This window comes from Eucyclogobius newberryi, unplaced genomic scaffold (genome assembly GCF_026437365.1).
Source record: "Eucyclogobius newberryi isolate DKJ021-1_F unplaced genomic scaffold, fEucNew1.0.hap1 SCAF_6, whole genome shotgun sequence".
NCBI classification, from domain to species: domain Eukaryota; kingdom Metazoa; phylum Chordata; class Actinopteri; order Gobiiformes; family Gobiidae; genus Eucyclogobius; species Eucyclogobius newberryi.
The window spans coordinates 18263751-18283390 of NW_027316278.1; the positions used below are offsets into that span (position 1 = coordinate 18263751).

General features: G+C 40.2%; 2 protein-coding genes across 2 annotated transcripts in view; both read left to right on the plus strand.

The window, feature by feature from the left end:
• gltpa (glycolipid transfer protein a) overlaps positions 1-1404 on the plus strand; it is a 1882-nt gene extending 478 nt beyond the window's left edge. The window contains exons 2-5 of the mRNA XM_072433457.1: positions 626-684; positions 761-894; positions 968-1118; positions 1200-1404. Of these exons, the coding sequence (XP_072289558.1) occupies positions 626-684; positions 761-894; positions 968-1118; positions 1200-1382 (527 nt within the window). The 3' untranslated portion in view covers positions 1383-1404. The remainder of the gene's footprint in view (positions 1-625; positions 685-760; positions 895-967; positions 1119-1199) is intronic.
• Positions 1405-3565: 2161 nt separating this feature from the next.
• Positions 3566-16943, plus strand: trpv4 (transient receptor potential cation channel, subfamily V, member 4). Its single transcript, XM_072433125.1, has 16 exons — positions 3566-3655; positions 3937-4325; positions 5734-5909; positions 6809-6961; positions 7077-7217; positions 12432-12730; positions 12784-12963; positions 13106-13264; positions 13761-13853; positions 13942-14015; positions 14232-14397; positions 14468-14534; positions 14905-15212; positions 15373-15500; positions 15579-15697; positions 15782-16943. The coding sequence occupies exons 1-16, from the start codon at positions 3647-3649 to the stop codon at positions 15880-15882; spliced, it is 2562 nt and encodes an 853-aa protein (XP_072289226.1). The 5' UTR covers positions 3566-3646; the 3' UTR covers positions 15883-16943.
• Positions 16944-19640: the final 2697 nt, after the last annotated feature.

A 19640-nucleotide genomic window follows, 5' to 3' on the forward strand; every position in this document is an offset into this window, starting at 1 on the left:
CACTTTTGTGTAACTGCATTCGGTATTATTACCAAGGGCTTTCTTTTAAAATGCCACACCAAACCCTTGACTGCGTCTACTGCCCTTGTGCTTCAAGTGTTTTTTCATAAATATTACTATTGATAAATCAAATTAAACTGAACTGAACATGGTCTTTGAACAACTATAGGCTACTTTCTAACAAAATAGTATATTTATTATTAAATTGTTTGAAAGCTGTCTTTAGCAGGGGAGCTATGACCCATGTGGTATTCTACCAAGTAAATACTTTAGTTATCAGGAAGAAAACAATGATGAACCAACTTAAGCTTCGCTCAGAAATAAGATCTGTTGCCGTTGGTGCTGTCTGGTCCATCAGATGGGCACAATAGAGCACACTTTGTCATGAGGAGTTTCCACTAGCAGCTCTGTCGCTGGTGGTGACAGTGGGTCGAGCGCACATGTGTGGCCGTCATCTAGATGTCTCTTGTTCACTGCACTGTCACCTAATACTTTGCTTGCCTAATTGCCCAAAAAGACTCTGCTAAATCCCTTTGAGTCTCTGTGTTAATAGCTACTCACAATGCATGATTCTACATGAACCTTTCTGTAATCTTTTGTCTAATCTTCTTGCACTCGTGTTTAGACTGCCTTGGACCCACTGTTTTTGCACCAATAAAAGCAGACTTTTCAGGAAACCTCACAGTAAGAAATTTACTCTACTACCTATAGGTATCACATTATTTGTAATAAATACAAAAGAAAAAATATTTTCTTATAGAAAATTAAGACTGTCTATGATACCAACCCAGGACGTTTCAAGACGCTGAAGCACATTTTGGAGGCGGAAAAGGAAATGCATGGCTCAGAATGGCCCAAAGTTGGAGCAACATTTGCTCTCATGTGGCTTAAAAGGTTTGGGGTCCATTCGTTACTTTTTAAGCCAGAGTTTTAAGCATTTGACTATTTTGAACATTATCTTTTACAGGAGTCTACGGTTTATCCAGGTATTTCTCCAGAGCCTTGTAAATGGTGAGAAAGATGACCAAAATCCAAACCTCCTCCGGGTCAATGCAAACAAAGCCTATGAAATAGCCCTAAGGAAGTATCATGGTTGGTTTGTGCAACATCTTTTTAAGGTGACTCTCAATTTGTTTGATACAGAATGCATACAGTACATTCAGTATACTAGCTTAAGTATTTCCTCTTTATGGTTTCAGGCTGCTGTGTTTGCTGCTGCCTATAAATCTGACTTCCTAAGGGCTCTGTCAAAAGGCAGAGATGTTAAAGAAGAGGAGTGTTTAGAGAAAATTCGTAAATTTCTCATAAGCTTCTCCGCGACTGTGGATGCAATATATGAGATCTATAGTAAACTGAATGCTGATGTAGATTCCACAGCATGACTGACCACACAATTTAAAAAAAGAAAAAACAAGGTCACATTTATATGGTGCTTTCCTAAGGCACTCAAAGCGCTTTACATCAAGGAACCACTCACCCATTCACAAACACATTCACACACATTCACACACAAGTTGTAACCAGACACTGGGGGCGGGGCAGGTTAAGTGTCTTGCTCAAGGACACAAAGGCAGTATTCACCTGAGGCAGCTGCAATCGCACCGCCAACCTGCGGGTCAGTCGCTCTGACCGCTCTACCAAGGAACCGCCGACCTTTGGATCAGAGGACGAGCACTCCAGTGAGCTACTGCCGCCCCACAGTTTCACTGAGACTTTTTCTGCCTTCTGAGTTTGATAGCACTGCTTGGTTTGCTATTTTTGTTGATGCAATATTTTCTGTTGAAAAGATTGTAATGGTCATTTTTGTTCAGATGTTTTAGTTTTGCAATATCTTTTCCATGCCTACAACATTAAAAAAAAAAAAGTTTTTTTTTCCTTCAAAGTTTTAATAATACAGGTAAAATGCTTGTAGTCCATGCCGTGTGTTGGGAGAAAAATATTGTGAAATATATTAATAATATATAAATATATCATAAAATATAATTATATAAAATACAAAGAAACCTGGAATGCATGTTTTGTACAAGGTATGTTGATTGTTAGTGTACAGCAAACTATCCGTCAGTCAAATGTGGCCCTCAGACCAATTTTTGTTGGCCCTCAGGCTTCCTGCTAATTAACCAAATAACTAAAAGTAGTACATCTTGTACCATCTTCTATCATAACCTAAATGACAGACATTTTGATAGACACCTATAATAGTGATTCAAACCTCATTAAAAGTGTATTGGCGGCCCTCAATTAAAAGGAAATATTTTGTTTTGTGTGGCCCTCAAGATCTCACTCTTCAAACAAAAAAGCCAATGATTCGAAATTACCTGGCACATAGAGATGTCTGATTTCCAGGAATCAACTCATAGCTTCGTGGAAGAAACTTTGGCATGTCGCCCTCTTGTGGCCATCTGTGGTACCGGTGTATACTTCCTGGCATTTTAGAGCAAAAGGTGGTGGTCACTTCGTCCCACCCAATCCGTCTAAAGGCATTCGTTGTTCTAGTAAACTTTGAGAGACGACAGTCTGAGCTCTCGATTCTTTCTCTCTCTGGAGCTGGGCACGGGAGGGAATGGAAAATCAGTTTGAACACACGTAAGACCAGTTTCAACTTGTCAAGTAAGTTACATTGCTCTCTTCTTACAGTTCAATTCAAGTAGACCGTTCTAAACTGTAAACAGTAATATTGGCCTATAGGTTATATGTTGGAATGTTTGAGTACTGTAGTCCATGTAAGTGGATTTGCATATATATATATATATATATATATATATATATATATATATAGCTATAGTTGAGTTTGTATATATATATATATATATATATATATATATATATATATATATATATATATATTGCTGACTATCGCCAACTCATCTGTTAGGCTTTTTTAACAAGTGTATTGCCTTTCTGAAATAAGACTAATTTTGTCAAATTGAACACGTCTCCAGTCTGAGCTTTATATCTCTTTAGTTCTGGACAGTGTCACATCAGCAGTGACAGAGCAGGAAGTCCCATGTCTTTGGGAACATTTTCATCCGTCACTATTGGAACAATTGTATGTGCCCTTGTCCATTAACTGTGAATGTTAATGACATGTTAATCATCAATCATACTCAAACTAAAACAGTATGTCTCCGATTTGACTATTAGCTTAAATTATGTAAGGTTAGTTTGACTTCTGACTGTTTTGTTCTTGTATTAACTATCAAATGTGCAGTGCCAGTGAAGTGAACTGGCATGATAATCCTGTGTGTTGAACAGAGCACTGACTCATGCCTGCCCCACACAGGACCCTATACTTTGTTTTCGTTGCCCTTTTCAGTGCAGTCTGGTTTAGATAAGTGTCCAGAGTCAGGAGCACACTTAGGACACACAATTGGGGCGGAAACCATATGTGAGGGTGTCCATCCTTTTCCATTCAGATAATGGCCAAAAGCAAATGTTATTGTCCTCAAACATCCAAGTTCACATGATAAGTGCACTGTATAGGATTTGCTTCTGTTTGCATCTAAGACATTTGGTGTTTGTAGCCTCTGTATAAGCTTATTTAAAGGTAACAGTTGTTTCTGTGTTTTCAGGATACCCACATGATTTGCCATCATTTCCAGTTTCTTCTGAAAAAGGAATTTGGCACATCATTGTGACATAAGCAATGAACGAGGTACACAAGAGAGTTACAGTGTGTGTCTGACTACACACTGCCGTAGTATAGATAGGTACCTACATGTTAACTATTGTTTGTTTAATACTGTTTTGTGTGCTAATCCAACCAATGCCAGTCATAAGTCTACTCTAAATGCTGCTAAAATAGGTTGACTGCTAAATAAGTGATAAACTGCATAAATTAATTGCTGGATAACCCTAGAGTGATAAAAGGCATTTCATTAGCTCGGTAGTTGTTTGTAAAATTGAATGTGAACGTGTGTGTATTTGTTTTTATAGAATCGTTCAGCCACTACACTTTTCAGAAAATATCAACTCGCCTTGTCCAAAAATGGCACCGTCTCCCTGGATTCTGCTGATGTGTGTGAGCTGTCAGACCTGGACAAGACCGAGAACGAGTCCGTCCCGGCTGAAGAACCACATCTTGTGGAGGGACAGGAAGTGGCCCCACCCGGCCAGCAGCCTACAGACAGCAGACAAAACCTGAGGTCAAAGTTTCAGGGTGCGTTCAAGGGCATTGGAAACCCCATGGACCGATTGGAAACTACCATTTATGAGTCCAATGTTGTCCCGGGACCCAAGAAAGCGCCAATGGACTCACTGTTCGATTATGGCACCTACAGGAATACAAGCAACCAGAAGAAACGGAGAAAAAAACTACCAAGAGGGTATATGTTGTTTTTATTACAAATTATTGATAATTGATTGTCAATCATTTGTTTCACAGTTGCAAGAGTTGATAGATAGGCTGAATTTATTATGTACAAACTTTTCAGGGCCCCAAAATAACTCGGGACTCGGGGTCCCCACAGTAAAATGAAAGAGACGTCAGTAATTCTAAACAAGAAACGAAAAACACACTGAACAATCAATGGCCCCCATTTCTGCTCACATTTTTTTCAATTTTTCAATGTATACAGACTGTGGCAGGGACAGTGTAATGGGACGAGGAGCCAAACATTGTTCAAAGAGGAAGCGTATGCCTTGGCAGGATGAATGTGGGCGTTGCACATGTGCGGTTGCTGCCACTGTGGAGTTGTGGGTTTGATTCTAGCCCTTGACCATTTGGGTGTCTATGCCCATAAACACCTTTTCAACATTACATTTGTTATCATTAAATGCAGTATTTGATTTAGACATGTTTACCTTGTATTTGGGGACAAAGATAGGTCATTTCTTATGAAATTTGGACAAATCTGAATGTCCTAGCTTTAAATAAGCAGACCTGACTTTTACTTTGGCCTGGTGGCATTGCCTGCTTGTCTCCATGGTGATAGATAGGTTAAATGCCATTCAGTGGAATCTTCCATACTGGCCAAACCAACTGGTCAGATCTCAGAACTTGGAAGATAATAAGGGGGGGGGGGGGGCTAGTTAGTACTTGGATGGGGGACTGCTGGAATTCTAAGTACCACAGGGGGGGGCTGTTGTTGTGTCCTTGTGCCAGACACTTCATCCACCTTAGCGCCAGTGTCCACGTATGAACGAGAGTGTGTTTGTGAGAGGGAATGTGGGACAGCGGATGCAAATTAGCCCATGGCTTCAATCCGGTGTGTTTACAGCATGTCTGTCATGTATGTTCATTATCATGCACTGTCCCAAACAAATAACCAAGATGAGAATATTAATTCCAGGCAAAGCAATAAAATCGCTATGGATACACGCAGGTGGCAAACCCTCTATTAAAAAAAGTTACATAGTGCACCTTTAATATGCAGTAGAAATACTCATTACTTAATACTGGCCTTTGTAAAATGGCATCTTGTGTTAGAGTTATATTAGAGCAAAAAGGGTTGGAAAAATGTCATCATAAAAATCTCCACAACTACCACTTTGTAGGCAGAGGTGTGTCTCTTAGGCATAGACAAACAGACAGCCTTTCCCCCAGTCGGTGATCTAACAGAGGACATGTTGTTAGTTAGAAGCGGTTGAGGTAATATTTGGGCCCCTGTGCTGTGTGTGAGTCTCCTGTGCCAGGGTCATACAGGGGGCTGTTTATGGAGCTGCTCATGACTCATGTTTTATACGGTTTGTCCAGTCAGATGAATGAATGATTCCTTGACTTTGTGTCTGTAGTAAAGCAGAAGTTTCCTGTGAGGATGGTCCTGGTGCTGATGCCCCTAAAGTAGTGAAAATCTTCAACCGCACTCTGTTGTTCGAGTGTGTGTCACGAGGAGACCCCCTGTCTCTAGAGGGGCTGCTGGAGTTCCTGCAAACTCATGAAAAGAGACTGACCGACGAGGAGTTCAGAGGTTTGCTGAAAGTTGACATATTATGCTTTTTTTAAATAACATATTAACATTTTACTTTTTATTCATTCTATACCACAATATTGATTTAAAATGGCTTAGTTCAGAAACTGTTCCATTGACTACAGATCTGATAAGCTCCGCCTCTTTATAGTGACATTTTTACTGTAACAAGCAGTGGCTTTCCATTTACAGGCTTTTATTTTTTAAAAGTGTCAACATGTGGCTTCATTTTTCAAATAATCACAACAAGTGATGTCATTGATATAACATTTTAGAGTTACGATTATTGTGAGAAAAAACATCCCGATTTGAAAATTATTCACGATTATTGAGACAGTGAAATCTTTCATTTTCTTTCATTGGTCTAACTTATTGGTCTTTTCCTCCAGTTTGTAAACTGCTAAGCTAAATATGACAATAACAACCAAATAAAAAAAGCTATTTACATTATAGATTGAACAAAAAAATACTAATTTAGCTTCCAAAATCAATCAATCACATACAACTTTTAGCACACAAATGATGAGGAAACACCTTTAAAGGTGAAAAGTGCTATAACGTTATTTTTGCGAATGTTTAGTTGCCAACAGCTGCTATCTTTGTCATTCAAATAAGTGTTTTTTTGTAGCATGCCCAAAAGACAGTGATCTTTTGTATTGTTTGCTGAATGTGTGAAAGGATATGGTGAGGAAAAGGGGGAGTATTGACTTTTTCACTCTGTAGGTTGAGCCACTGTTACGGCTTCCTGCCTGAGTGAGAAGTCTCCACCACATCACACGGAGCAGAGAAAAATCCCAGCAAAGTGTTGTTAACCCACCAAAAAAAGCACACACACAAGTCACACAAGTGGACACAAGTTGACACTACAATTATTTTGTATCTTTTCTCTTCTTGTTCAGAGCCATCAACAGGCAAGACATGTCTGCCCAAAGCCCTACTGAACCTGTACAGTGGACAAAATGACAGCATCCCTCTGCTGGTGGACATCGCTGAGAAGACTGGAAACCTTAGAGAATTTATCAACACACCGTTTAGAGATGTTTTCTACAGAGGTAAAAGAACGTTATCTCAATTGGATTTACTACAGAAAGAGAAACAATTAAGATTTATTTTCACTAAAACGTAGGTTGCACAATAAGATGGCACATTCTTTTTGTCCGTCTCCAGGCCAAACAGCGTTGCACATTGCGATCGAGCGGCGTTGTAAGCAGTATGTGAAGCTTCTGGTGGAGCAGGGGGCAGATGTCCATGCTCAGGCACGGGGACGCTTCTTCCAGCCCAGAGACGAGGGCGGATACTTCTACTTTGGTAAAGACAAAACCATTTTAAAAGGGGGTTGAGGTTTAGAGCATGTCTTTACCTGTTGCTCTTGAAGCCCCTCATAAAGCTCTGCAAACACCTACGTTATTCAGTTAACAGCCCTTTTTCCAGGCACACAACTTTCCGTTGCTATGACAGGAAGAGGTGACATTAAGTCCCACCCGCTTTTCCTGGTGTGGTTTTAGACTGAATACTTTCAGGATATTTAGGGGTCCAGTTCTGCTGCTGAGCTGCAATTAAAAAATCATTAGAGATAAAGTTTTGTGCCAGCTGCTGCCATTCATTTGTTTGTAGTTACATAGTTTGCAATAGTAACATCAGTCGGTGTAATCCCTCATTCGTCCAGGCGTGTTCCATAGTAGAAAAAGCTTCAGTTCTAGTCATCTGGACTCAGTTAGAAAAAATAGATGTTTCGACTCTCATCCAAGATACATTGTCAATAAAAGAATTTAGATCGAGAACTCCGATATTAATACTGTTCTGTGGTAAGACCCGCCCATTGGGAGGAGCCTTCCTGAAGTAGAAAGAGTTGTTTGTTTCAACATAAACTCCCCCCTTGTATCTACCGAGCTAGCCTATTCAGAATTTTAATGGGCTATTAGAATCCTCTTTGTCTTTGTGAGACCCTGGCTCAACCACCCTGAGTACCTGATTAGCATCTAAATGCCCTGGTCCTGGTCCTCTACCTTTCCAAGGGTTCAGTAAACCATTATAGATACCAGATTGAATCTTAGCCCTCCATTTCTGTTTAAAGAAGGTCTTTCTTTTTTTAACAAAAATAGCTTCCTTCACTCCTCTTTCAAACCATCTTTTCTCCCTGCTTAAAACCTTCACCTCACCGTCTTCAAACGAGTGATTAGAGGCTTCAAGATGGAAATCCTGAACTTGTATTTCTTCTGTGCTGATAGAGCCTCTTGTGTAGAGGCTGTTTTGTCTCACCTATGTAACGTTCTTTACAGCTTTCTTCACTGCATTGGATCGAGTAAACTACATTGCTCTGTTTTTGAGTCGGCAACTTGTCCTTAGGATGAACCAGTTTTTGTCTTAAAGTGTTTCCTGGTTTAAAATAAACAGGGACTTCGTGTTGTCTAAAAATTCTCTGCAGTTTTCCCGACAGGCCAGACACATAAGGGATAGAAACACCCTTCCTTTTCTGTTCAGTTTCCCTTTTGTCCTGCTTCTTGGTTCTCTTCACTCTGTTGAGAGCCCAAGCGGGGTAACCACAGGCTGAGAGGGCATTTCGGACATGTTTTTCCTCTTTCTTCTTGCCCTCTGAGCTGGTGGGCACACCTTGAGCTCTGTGTTGTAAGGTTCTGATCACACCCAGCTTGTGCTGTAGTGGGTGGTTGGAACCAAAGAGCAGATACTGGTCCGTGTGTGTAGGTTCCTATATACTTCTATTTGGAGTTTCCCGTCCTCTCCTCACCTGCATCCCGACCTCTGATGCAGTAGCAGCAGTGAGGATCAGACTGCAGGAAGACACCACCCTACAGGAAAGGACCAAACTGACACCTGAACACATTTGCAAACTGTTGGACATCTGTCTGAACACCACTTACTTTCAATTCCGGGGACAATTTTACAGACAGATTCATGGCTGTGCCATGGGCTCGCCTGTCTCTCCCATAGTGGCCAACCTGTACATGGAGCACTTTGAGAAGAAGGCACTGGCCTCATTCTCAGGCATAGCCCCAAAACTGTGGCTTCGCTATGTCGATGATACTTTTGTAAGAATCAAGAAACAAGAGCTGGAAACCTTCTCTGATCACATCAATGCTGTGGACCCACATATTAGGTTTACAAGAGAAGACGCTAAGGAGAATCGCTTGGCCTTTCTTGATTGTTCCACGATCAGAGGAGAGGACGGAAACTCCAAATAGAAGTATATAGGAAACCTACACACACGGACCAGTATCTGCTCTTTGGCTCCAACCACCCACTACAGCACAAGCTGGGTGTGATCAGAACCTTACAACACAGAGCTCAAGGTGTGCCCACCAGCTCAGAGGGCAAGAAGAAAGAGGAAAAACATGTCCGAAATGCCCTCTCAGCCTGTGGTTACCCCGCTTGGGCTCTCAACAGAGTGAAGAGAACCAAGAAGCAGGACAAAAGGGAAACTGAACAGAGAAGGAAGGGTGTTTCTATCCCTTATGTCTCTGGCCTGTCGGAAAAACTGCAGATAATTTTTAGACAACACGAAGTCCCTGTTTATTTTAAACCAGGAAACACTTTAAGACAAAAACTGGTTCATCCTAAGGACAAGTTGCCGACTCAAAAACAGAGCAATGTAGTTTACTCGATCCAATGCAGTGAAGAAAGCTGTAAAGAACGTTACATAGGTGAGACGAAACAGCCTCTACACAAGAGGCTCTATCAGCACAGAAGAAATACAAGTTCAGGACCTCAGAGCGCCGTGCATCTCCACCTTGAAGCCTCTAATCACTCGTTTGAAGACGGTGAGGTGAAGGTTTTAAGCAGGGAGAAAAGATGGTTTGAAAGAGGAGTGAAGGAAGCTATTTTTGTTAAAAAAGAAAGACCTTCTTTAAACAGAAATGGAGGGCTAAGATTCAATCTGGTATCTATAATGGTTTACTGAACCCTTGGAAAGGTAGAGGACCAGGACCAGGACATTCAGATGCTAATCAGGTACTCAGGGTGCTTGAGCCAGGGTCTCACAAAGACAAAGAGGATTCTAACAGCCCATTAAGATTCTGAATAGGCTAGCTCGGTAGATACAAGGGGGGAGTTTCTGTTGAAACAAACAACTCCTTCTACTTCAGGAAGGCTCCGCCCAATGGGCGGGTCTTACCACAGAACAGTATTAATATCGGAGTTCTCGATCTAAATTCTTTTATTGACAATGACTCTTGGATGAGAGTCGAAACGTCTATTTTTTCTAACTGAGTCCAGATGACTACAACTGAAGCTTTTTCTACTAAAGTAACATCAGTATATAAAACATCACATTTAACTAAATAATAATAATAGTCTAATGAACAATCATAATAAATTAAACAAAAGACCAATTCTTGGTACAAACGATTTTGTATCAAGTGTTTGGTATTGTAGTGTCTCATGGGATTTGTATGATTTTCAGACTCAAATAATTGTTATGCCATTACTTTTGGATCTTAAATGGGGACGAAATAAATCACAGCCCATCAAAAGACAACCCAACGCATGACTGCCATCTAGTGGAGATTAAGTGGCTGATGTTTAAAAAAAAAAAACTGGTTTCAGGTACCTTTCTACTTTATTTATCTATTCATTCATTCATTCATTCATGTAGGGGCAATTAATACAAATGAACATTTAATAAAATGTAAATATGCTTATAATTTAAAATATGCTTGATTATAACCTTGGGCTAGTTTCCATCTGCAGACTAGGGCTGGGTATTGCCAAGACTCTCGCGATACGATACGTATACCGATACACTTTTGAAAAAAGGGTTTTAAAAATGTACCAAATGGGTAATGTTTTTACTCTGGATAAGCATATGTATGAAATGTCATGTTTATCCACAAAGCACTTATTTATAAATCCATTCTGCTCTAATAACTTCATACATCCAACCAACTGATCCAAATAGAAATATATGGAACACATTCTAGTCAAGTATTGCATGTTTGTTTGGCCTGGTCTGAACTTGCTGCAGCAGCATCTTCTTCAGAGATCAGTGTCTGATCAGGTCCACAGCTCCTTCTCACCTCGGCCGAGGAGCGCAGCACAAACAGCAGGTCAAAAGTACTATTCCACCTCGTTTAAAGCCTACGGGCCACAAAAAAAAAACGTTCTTTTTTTAATTAAAAAAAATATCGATACTGTGACTCAGTATCGATACGTGTATCGAGTTCGTAACGATATATCGCTGTATCGATATTTTGAACACAACCCTACTGCAGACCCCTTGGCAGGTTAATGTTACAGAAAATAAAACACATGTGTTTTATGTGACTGATTAACAGTTTTGATGGTATTTAATAGTAAGTTCCTGTTTTCCTCTGTCTCATTCTCTAAACCACCATTAGGACTCAGTTGTCTTTCACACTGTGGACTCCTCAGTGGATATGAATTCTGTTTGCTGTCATCACATCCTCTTTTCTAAATCCCTGTGTGTCCTGGTGCACTGTGGATAATTTTCCGCGAGCTTTGCTCTGAGGTGAACAGAAACCTGGCAGGCCCAATGTACCACGGCTAATGAGATTTAGACTTAGCTAACAGTCTGTGTGTGCCCATGCAAATCCATGAAAAGGAGCGCTTCTGTCTGAAGTGACAAAGTAATCTGTCACCCACAGCAACAGCGCATCTCCGGTAGCTGTTTTTGGCACTCCGGCCCCAACGCGCTCCTCCTTCAAACCACAGCTAATTACGTTTGTTTTTCCACTCATGTCTTTGATCCATGTTCATGTCACACCCATTTGTCTTCTAAATATTTTTTCTTTAAGAATTGTTTTAATAAAGAACAAGATCAAGGTCTTTCTGTAGCAGTGGGTACAATAGCTAAAACATAGCGTCAATTCACAATAACTACTGTTTGAATACTAAAATTGTCCTTAATTCTTCTGCTTAATGCTTCTCTGTTATTGACTAATGACTTTGTTTGACATTGTTTGATTTTTCTAACTTTCTGCTGGTAAAATCAAGATTTTTTGAAAGCCCTGTGATGCAACTGCTGTTTTGGGCTGTACAAAATAAATGTGAATGCAGTTGGTGGAGAGATCCCCATGACCCTGAGGCTGTTTTGTTTCCTCCTTCCAGTGCAAACATTGCATTACTTTAAATAGTCAATACATTTTGTTTTATAACATTAAAGGTGCACAATGTAACTTTTCTGATGTCAGGGTCCACACCTGCTTGTCACCATGAAAATATTGTTGCTTTTCCTGGAATGTTTCACAATATGGCATACAATGTATCTGTCTCCATGGAGAGAAGCAGGTGACACAAGGTCAAGTTACAAGTCAGATCTGTGGAGATGTGACGCCACTCAGTGAGAAAAATGATGTGTTTCCGAGGTATTTTTGAGCAATACAGAACAACTATTTTGAATGACAGATAAGTTTAATGACATACTGTGGAACCTTTTGGCAAAACAGTAACACGCCTTCAGCTCTCAACCATATGACTGATTAATGTTAATTCAATCTCTCCATCAATAATATAAGATTGATATAAGAAGGAGTGCTTTTCTGTTTCCAGGTGAGCTGCCTCTGTCGCTGGCGGCCTGCACCAACCAGCCCGACATTGTGCACTATCTGACGGAGAACCCACACAAGAAGGCTGATCTACGACGGCAGGATTCACGAGGAAATACGGTGCTACACGCTCTGGTGCACATCGCAGACAACACTAAGGACAACACCCGTTTCCTCACGAAGATGTACGACCTGCTGCTGATTAAGAGCGCCAAACTGTACCCGGAGTGCAGCCTGGAAACGGTACTCAACAACGACGGCATGTCACCGCTCATGATGGCCGCCAAGCTGGGAAAGATAGGGGTAAAGTCAAACACACATTTGAATGCAGTCTTTAGATGGTAACTTCTGTACAGGTTTTTCAGCACATCATTCGCCGTGAGATCAAAGATGAGGAAGCCAGACATTTGTCGCGAAAGTTTAAGGACTGGGCTTACGGTCCCGTGTACTCGTGCCTCTATGATCTTTCGTCACTGGACACATGTGGAGAGGAGCCATCTGTGCTGGAAATCCTGGTCTACAACAGCCGCAATGAGGTGAGAATCACAATAGGAATCCATGAAATGACAATACACAGCAAGGTTTTCTCTCGTCTTGTGCATAACATACAGGCCTTTCTGTGGGCTTCACGCAAATATAAAGTCTCTCGCTCAAATGTGACGACCGTGTCATTGTCAGAATCGTCACGAGATGCTGGCTGTGGAGCCCGTCAATGAACTGCTCCGAGCAAAATGGCAGAAGTTTGGAGCTGTGACGTTTTACATCAGCGTCGTTTCCTACCTCATTACGATGATCATCTTCACTATAGTGGCGTATTACCATCCAACGCAAGGAACGGTGAGTGGCCGTCTCTTATTCACATTCATGCACACACTGTGAAGTACTGGAAATCAATACAAATAAGAATGGTTCACGGTTTGGATTTATAGTGCTTGATAAGCTTCTATAAATACTTCATTAGGCGATTATTCATTTCATTTCTTCTTTAAACTATGCCCTTGGGCGCTGCCTGTTGTGCGATCTCACCTGAGCCACTGTCACGTAATAAGCATGTACTTCTTGCATCATGTGTGACTCCTTTGTGATAGATATCGATCACGTTGCACCAGGAAAACCCCACGAGCGCTACGAACCGGCTTATTTGGTAGATAATATTTAGGTTTTGCTTTAATATTATCCACCGGCACAAATGACGTTGAATTTGAGAGATTTTCAATCACGCCCCAAAATAGTCTTATATATTTCACCTGTCACTAGTCCTAAAGTTATGCCTAACCAGTGTTTTGAAATGTTACAATCTTTTGAATGTGTGTTTACCTTTTCGTCTGCTCAGCCTCCTTACCCGTACAAAACCTCCACAGACTACCTGCGTATGGCCGGGGAGATTGTGACTCTTGCATCAGGCATCTTCTTCTTTTTCACTAATGTACGTGTCTACCACCCTAATAGGATTTGATCATCGTGCGTTGACTCCTATTGCACACGCTTTAATCAACTCCAAACTGTTGTTGCAGATAAAAGACCTGTTCCTGAAGAAGTGCCCTGGAGTGAAGTCTTTATTTATTGATGGCTCCTTTCAACTGCTGTAGTACGCCCCCATCTTGTCTCTTTCACCTTTGATGTTGCTCTTTAGTGACTTTTGCCCAAGGCCAATTTACTGCAGCATTCACTCAATTGAGGCATCTAATTAGCTCTGTGAAAATCTCCATTGACGTGTTTCTTAGTTTACATCACTAATTAAACTTACAAACAAAGCGCACAGACTGTCGAACATAATAATAATGATATATGCTTTTATTTGCAGCTTCATCTACTCAGTCCTCATTGTCGTCTCCGCTGCTCTGTACCTGTCTGGAATCAAGGCGTACGTTACGGTCATGGTGTTTGCGCTCGTCTTGGGTTGGATGAACACGCTTTACTTCACCAGAGGGCTGAAGCTCACAGGCACATACAGCATCATGATACAGAAGGTTAGACGCTTAAAGTAACGACAAATCACTTCTTCATTCGCTGTTCACCGCTGTTATGTTTGCTTTGTAGATTCTTTTCAAAGATTTGTTCAGATTTCTGTTGGTGTACGTGCTCTTCATGATTGGATATGCATCAGGTACAATTACGCATTGCCTTACTGTAGACAACTCTGATACGTTTAGATTTTTTTCTCACTAAGTTGTAGAAAATAGATTACATTTTCTCGTAGGGGTGTGCTATATTGACCAAAATTTATATGTATCTAAATATTTTCTTGGAGTATATCGGTAACAAAATTCAGGCCATATTCAGCATAAATTTTACATGTCTTTAAACGTTTTTGTTGAAATGTCTGTAACACTAAACACACACTGCGTTTTTTCCTATAAACAATACATACTCGATATTCACATTTTGCATATCATCAAAACAACAGTCACAATATTATCTAAAATGTGATATATTGTTGATTTGCTGGTATAAAAATTGACTGACTTGTTGTCCAGCTCTGGTAACCCTGCTGACTGTATGTCCACCCGCGGGCTCGGACTGTGGCGATGAAGGCTGTCCCACGTACCCAAAGTGTAGGGACCAGGACACATTCAGTGCCTTCCTAATGTACCTCTTTAAACTCACCATTGGAATGGGTGAGCTGGACATGATCCACAGCGTGCAGTACCCTGTCGTGTTCCTCATCCTGCTGGTCACTTACATCATCCTGACGTTCGTGCTGCTGCTCAACATGTTGATCGCTCTGATGGGAGAGACAGTGGGCCAAGTGTCCAAGGAGAGCAAGAAGATCTGGAAACTCCAGGTAGAGTTTGTGACTGAACAAGTGAATTAAACCTGTTAACGGAAATATACAAAGTGTAAATGAAGATGAACTTCCAGGCTCTGAGAACATTTTTAGTCACCAGTATCTGCAGTTACCATAACTTTACAGACATTTCTTTTAAATTTCCTAACGGCTGTAGTGGGCAACCACCATCTTGGACATTGAGCGTTCATTCCCAGTGTGTCTTCGTAAGTCGTTTCGAGTCGGTGAGATGGTGACAGTGGGTAAAAAGTGTGACGACACACCAGACCGCCGCTGGTGCTTCAGGTATTTCAATGATAATTATACACTGTCTGTGACAAATGCTGATGCTGTAAAGGTCCATTCGTCTATTTCATGCATTAGGGTGGATGAGGTAAACTGGACCCATTGGAACCAGAACTTGGCCATCATCAGTGAAGATCCAGGAAAAAACGAGACCCAAGTCAATGGGCTACAGCAAAGCATGAGAGGCCTAAGGCGAGGTGAGTTTGATGCCAAAGATTTCATATATTATTGCACGTTTCCAATACTGTTGAGATGGATAAACCACCTGTTTCTCCCTGCAGACCGCTGGTCCACTGTGGTCCCTCGTGTGGTGGAGCTGAGCAGAGGTCCTCGCTCTCGGGACCTGGTTGTGGAGATGGAGCCTCTGACGCCTAAACACTGACTGCTGTAGGGACTGAGAGACGCCTCTGCATATAACAGACTGCTCTGCTGGGGACTGTTGAGCTTTAAGTGCACTCATTTAAACTGATCTCATGGGAGATTATGGAGAAACCAGAGCAGCTGTTAGGACAAGGACAGTAAGTATAAAGCACAACTATGGATGGACTATTTCTCTTTAAAAATATATTCCAAAGTTTAAGTATTTCATACATGTAAGATTTCCATAAACTTTACAGTATGGACCAGTTACTGTTAACCAGAGTAAAGCCTGGATAACATCAGATCACTGCCAGTTTCATACAGTTTCTACTTTGGAGCATTTATACACCTGTTTCCACTCAGGGATTTCAAACAGGCTTTGCCAATTACAATAAGTATTGCAGAACGAGTTGTACTCTTTCTGATGGGAAGCTGAGGCATATTTTCAGTATTGTTCATCACAGTAGTGCAGATTGGCAGATTTGATTGCACTGGTATTTATGATATTGTTATATTAAATCTGTATATATTGATTTATGATATAAATAGGGATTCTATTCAAGCAGGTGTATTGTATAGTGGTTGCATTCATTTAAATGTAATTAGCAGGATATCTTTTTTGGATATGGTTGTAAATATTTCTGAATGACATCTTTCTATTTTGTATTTAGTTCATAAACTGCACATTTAAACCCATTATCAGTGGAAATAAGGCTTTCATTTAAACTCGAACGATGCACAGTGCTATTATTATAAGAATACAAAGACATTGTTTGGAGCATAATGGGCATGAGTAGGTTACAATTGTCAAGCATATATGCAAATATAAGACAATAGCCCCCCTCTATTATGGTATGTCTTTGAATTTTCCATGTTATTGTCTCTTTGCAGCTGCGGTATTTGCATAATCAACTCAGGCCTTGCCATTATGTACTTTTTCATATTTGCTGCAGTGTTTTCATTGCATTTGGCTCTTTGCCCTAGGTAGTATTTAGTCTAAATGTGCATCTACTGTAGTTTATACAAATGGATTTGTGAGGCATTTGAGAGAAGGCTTTTTACTATTTTACACTTGACTTTTAATAAAAAAACATATTTTGGGAACCTATTTTCTCATCTGCATGACTTTAATATTATGTTGATTTTTTTTTTTTTTTTTTAACGTTATATGCCATTTAAAAAAAAATATCTACAGTTTATCCAGTTCGCAGTACCCTGTATGTCCAGCAGGTGACTCTACAACCTAAAATTCCCCCTTGTATTTAGCATCGTTCCAATCCAAGCAGAGTTGTTTTAAGTGTACTTGATTCAAACAGCATGACTCTGTGCTACAGATGATGATATAAGACAGCCAAGGCTAATTTTTACTAGTGTTAACATTTGCAGCTCCTTTTGACATTAGTAAAGGTCACAGTGACCTGTGCATCTGTCAGTGTCTCTTGGCCATGATTTATATCAGAATTCTACAAAATATATTTATATTAACCAATATAATTGTATTCATAATTGCAGTTTTACCACGTAGTGCAGTCAGAAAATAAAATTGATTTGTTTATTTTTCTTTTAAGAAATTAAAGTTAATATATTGTGTAAATTTAAATAAAAGGGCAGAAAGGATTCATGTCATTTCTATAATGTGGTGAATCTTCTCGATGTAAAATCAGTTTAACCATTGAAAATACAGCAGCATACAATGTACAATAATTGTACATTGTATGCTGCTGTTTTCTCAATTATTGAGAATGACTAAGAAAATTTAATAATAATCTAGAACTGAATTATACCACCAGAAGCGACGCCGTGTATCACCAGTGCTACCCCTGAACCACAGTTTGAGAACCACTGTTTAAATGGAGAAAAAAAGGGGCTAAGAGCTTCTTATTACCCTGGTCCTTTCCTCGTGGCCAACAGCGTTTGAAGGACACAGGGGATCTCTCACCACCTTAGAAGAGAGGCTAATCCTCTTTGCCCCAACTTTAACTGGGCCTCTAATCCTGCAGGTTTATCTGAGCAGCGCCTCGACCTGCCCTCCTCATCACTGCCCTTTAAGTAGGCCAGGCCACAGGTCTTACAAAGTGTCACCGTCAGCAACTTTGGATGGTGATTCTCAATATAGCCAACCGGAAGTTAAGACAATGAACAAAATGGTTTACTAACATGCCTTTTTGTGACTTTCAACAAAGAAATAAGAGAGCCAAATTGGATTATGTTTCAAGGACCCAATTTAGTAAGCACACATAAGGGAGAGCCCCATTCTTTGCCAAAAGGTCTTAAGTAAACCAACTAGCAGATATTGGCAGTACAATCTGTCCAGCTTCTGTGCGCTCAGTTCAGCTTCAAGGTGTTTAGAGTGATGAGACACAGATGGATATTGAGGCCTACTACTTCTATTCCTCCTACTACTACCACAAGTAAAACATTTTAAGTATTGATTGGCTGCTATTTTTATGCACCAGTTTCCTGTTTTGTTTTTCTCAGATTGTGCAGTTCAGAACAGTGGGACTTGTCACTCCTGTGTGGTATTTAAGTGAAATGAGCTCGGGGAGATGTGTGGAGGCTCATAATTTGGTGAGATGACCTTTGTATTGAACACAGTAGATTCTAGTCTGAAATGTCTGAAGGTACGGGGCCTGCCTGTCATCTGCCTGGCCCTGTGCAAGCGTCTCATGATTTACAGTGAAATGGCAGGGGCTCAATGTGGCGTGCAAGTGAATGAGTTTCACTAATAAGAGAAGCGTTTCTGCACCATGGAGCTCTTTCCGTCTTGCCAGGTGTGAGTACATGCAGTGTGCAGTTTCACAGTGGCACGTCATGCTCTGGTGAACTCTATTCTTTAAACATTTCAACAAAGAAGAAGAGAAAATAAATATATTTCAAGACAGAAATCCATAAATTGCCCACGCTTTATATTTGGAATTCTGTGCTGACTGAATTTTGCAGCTATTAGTTCTATTTGTGTTTTCTACCATCTTTTATAAGTGGTCAGCAATAAAGTTAAAGGTGGATAGTATTCAGTACCGTAAATATTCATTTTTTTCAACAAATTGTACTGTTTGGAGTAATTTTCTGACACTATACTTGTACTACTACCCGAGGAATACTTTTACTTATTTAGGTAAAGGTTTTGGTTCCCTAGTCTAAGCTTTGTGATGACAATTTGAACATTTGTGTTTATTTTGCACTGCTTCAAATTACGCAAAAATACCAGATTGTGCTTTATTTAATGTTTTGTCACTCCAGTTATAATGTTACGTCTAGACAGTTACTCTTAACTTCACTCTTAATTGAGTAACAGTTTCCCCGAATACTTTTTAACTCTGATTTGAGTAATTTCTTGGACCGCACTACTTTGTATTTTAATATTTGGAAGCGCCGGTAACATCACTCATTCAGTATTTTGCTCAATAGGGAGCAATAGAATATATATATCATTATAAAATGTTATGAACTTATCTTTAATAACAATGTTTCTACTTGTACCTTACACAGTACGATTTGTTTGTGGTCAAATACCGATACCTTGATGATAACTATAATTTGCCTGTTGTTGATTCTGAGCTTTGTTTTCGAGTAATCACTACAGTCGCATTGGCAAACAAGGTGAAGAAGGTCACGAGAACAACAGGATCGCAGAGGGCAGCAGATGGCACTGATGTGTGAGGACTAATGTGCTTATACTTTATTGCTGCACCTCATTATCTTCAATTATGATCTGTTGAGAACAAAAGTCTGTAGAGGAGAGCTGTAGAAGTATTTTACCTTTAATTGCTCATGTCAAAC

What these genes read in the sequence shown, in the direction of transcription:
- trpv4 (XM_072433125.1), top strand. An exon ending in ACCATCCAACGCAAGGAACG is followed by an intron (nt 13,265 to 13,760) that starts GTGAGTGGCCGT and finishes TCGTCTGCTCAG; the next exon opens with CCTCCTTACCCGTACAAAAC. An exon ending in GACCGCCGCTGGTGCTTCAG is followed by an intron (nt 15,501 to 15,578) that starts GTATTTCAATGA and finishes TTCATGCATTAG; the next exon opens with GGTGGATGAGGTAAACTGGA.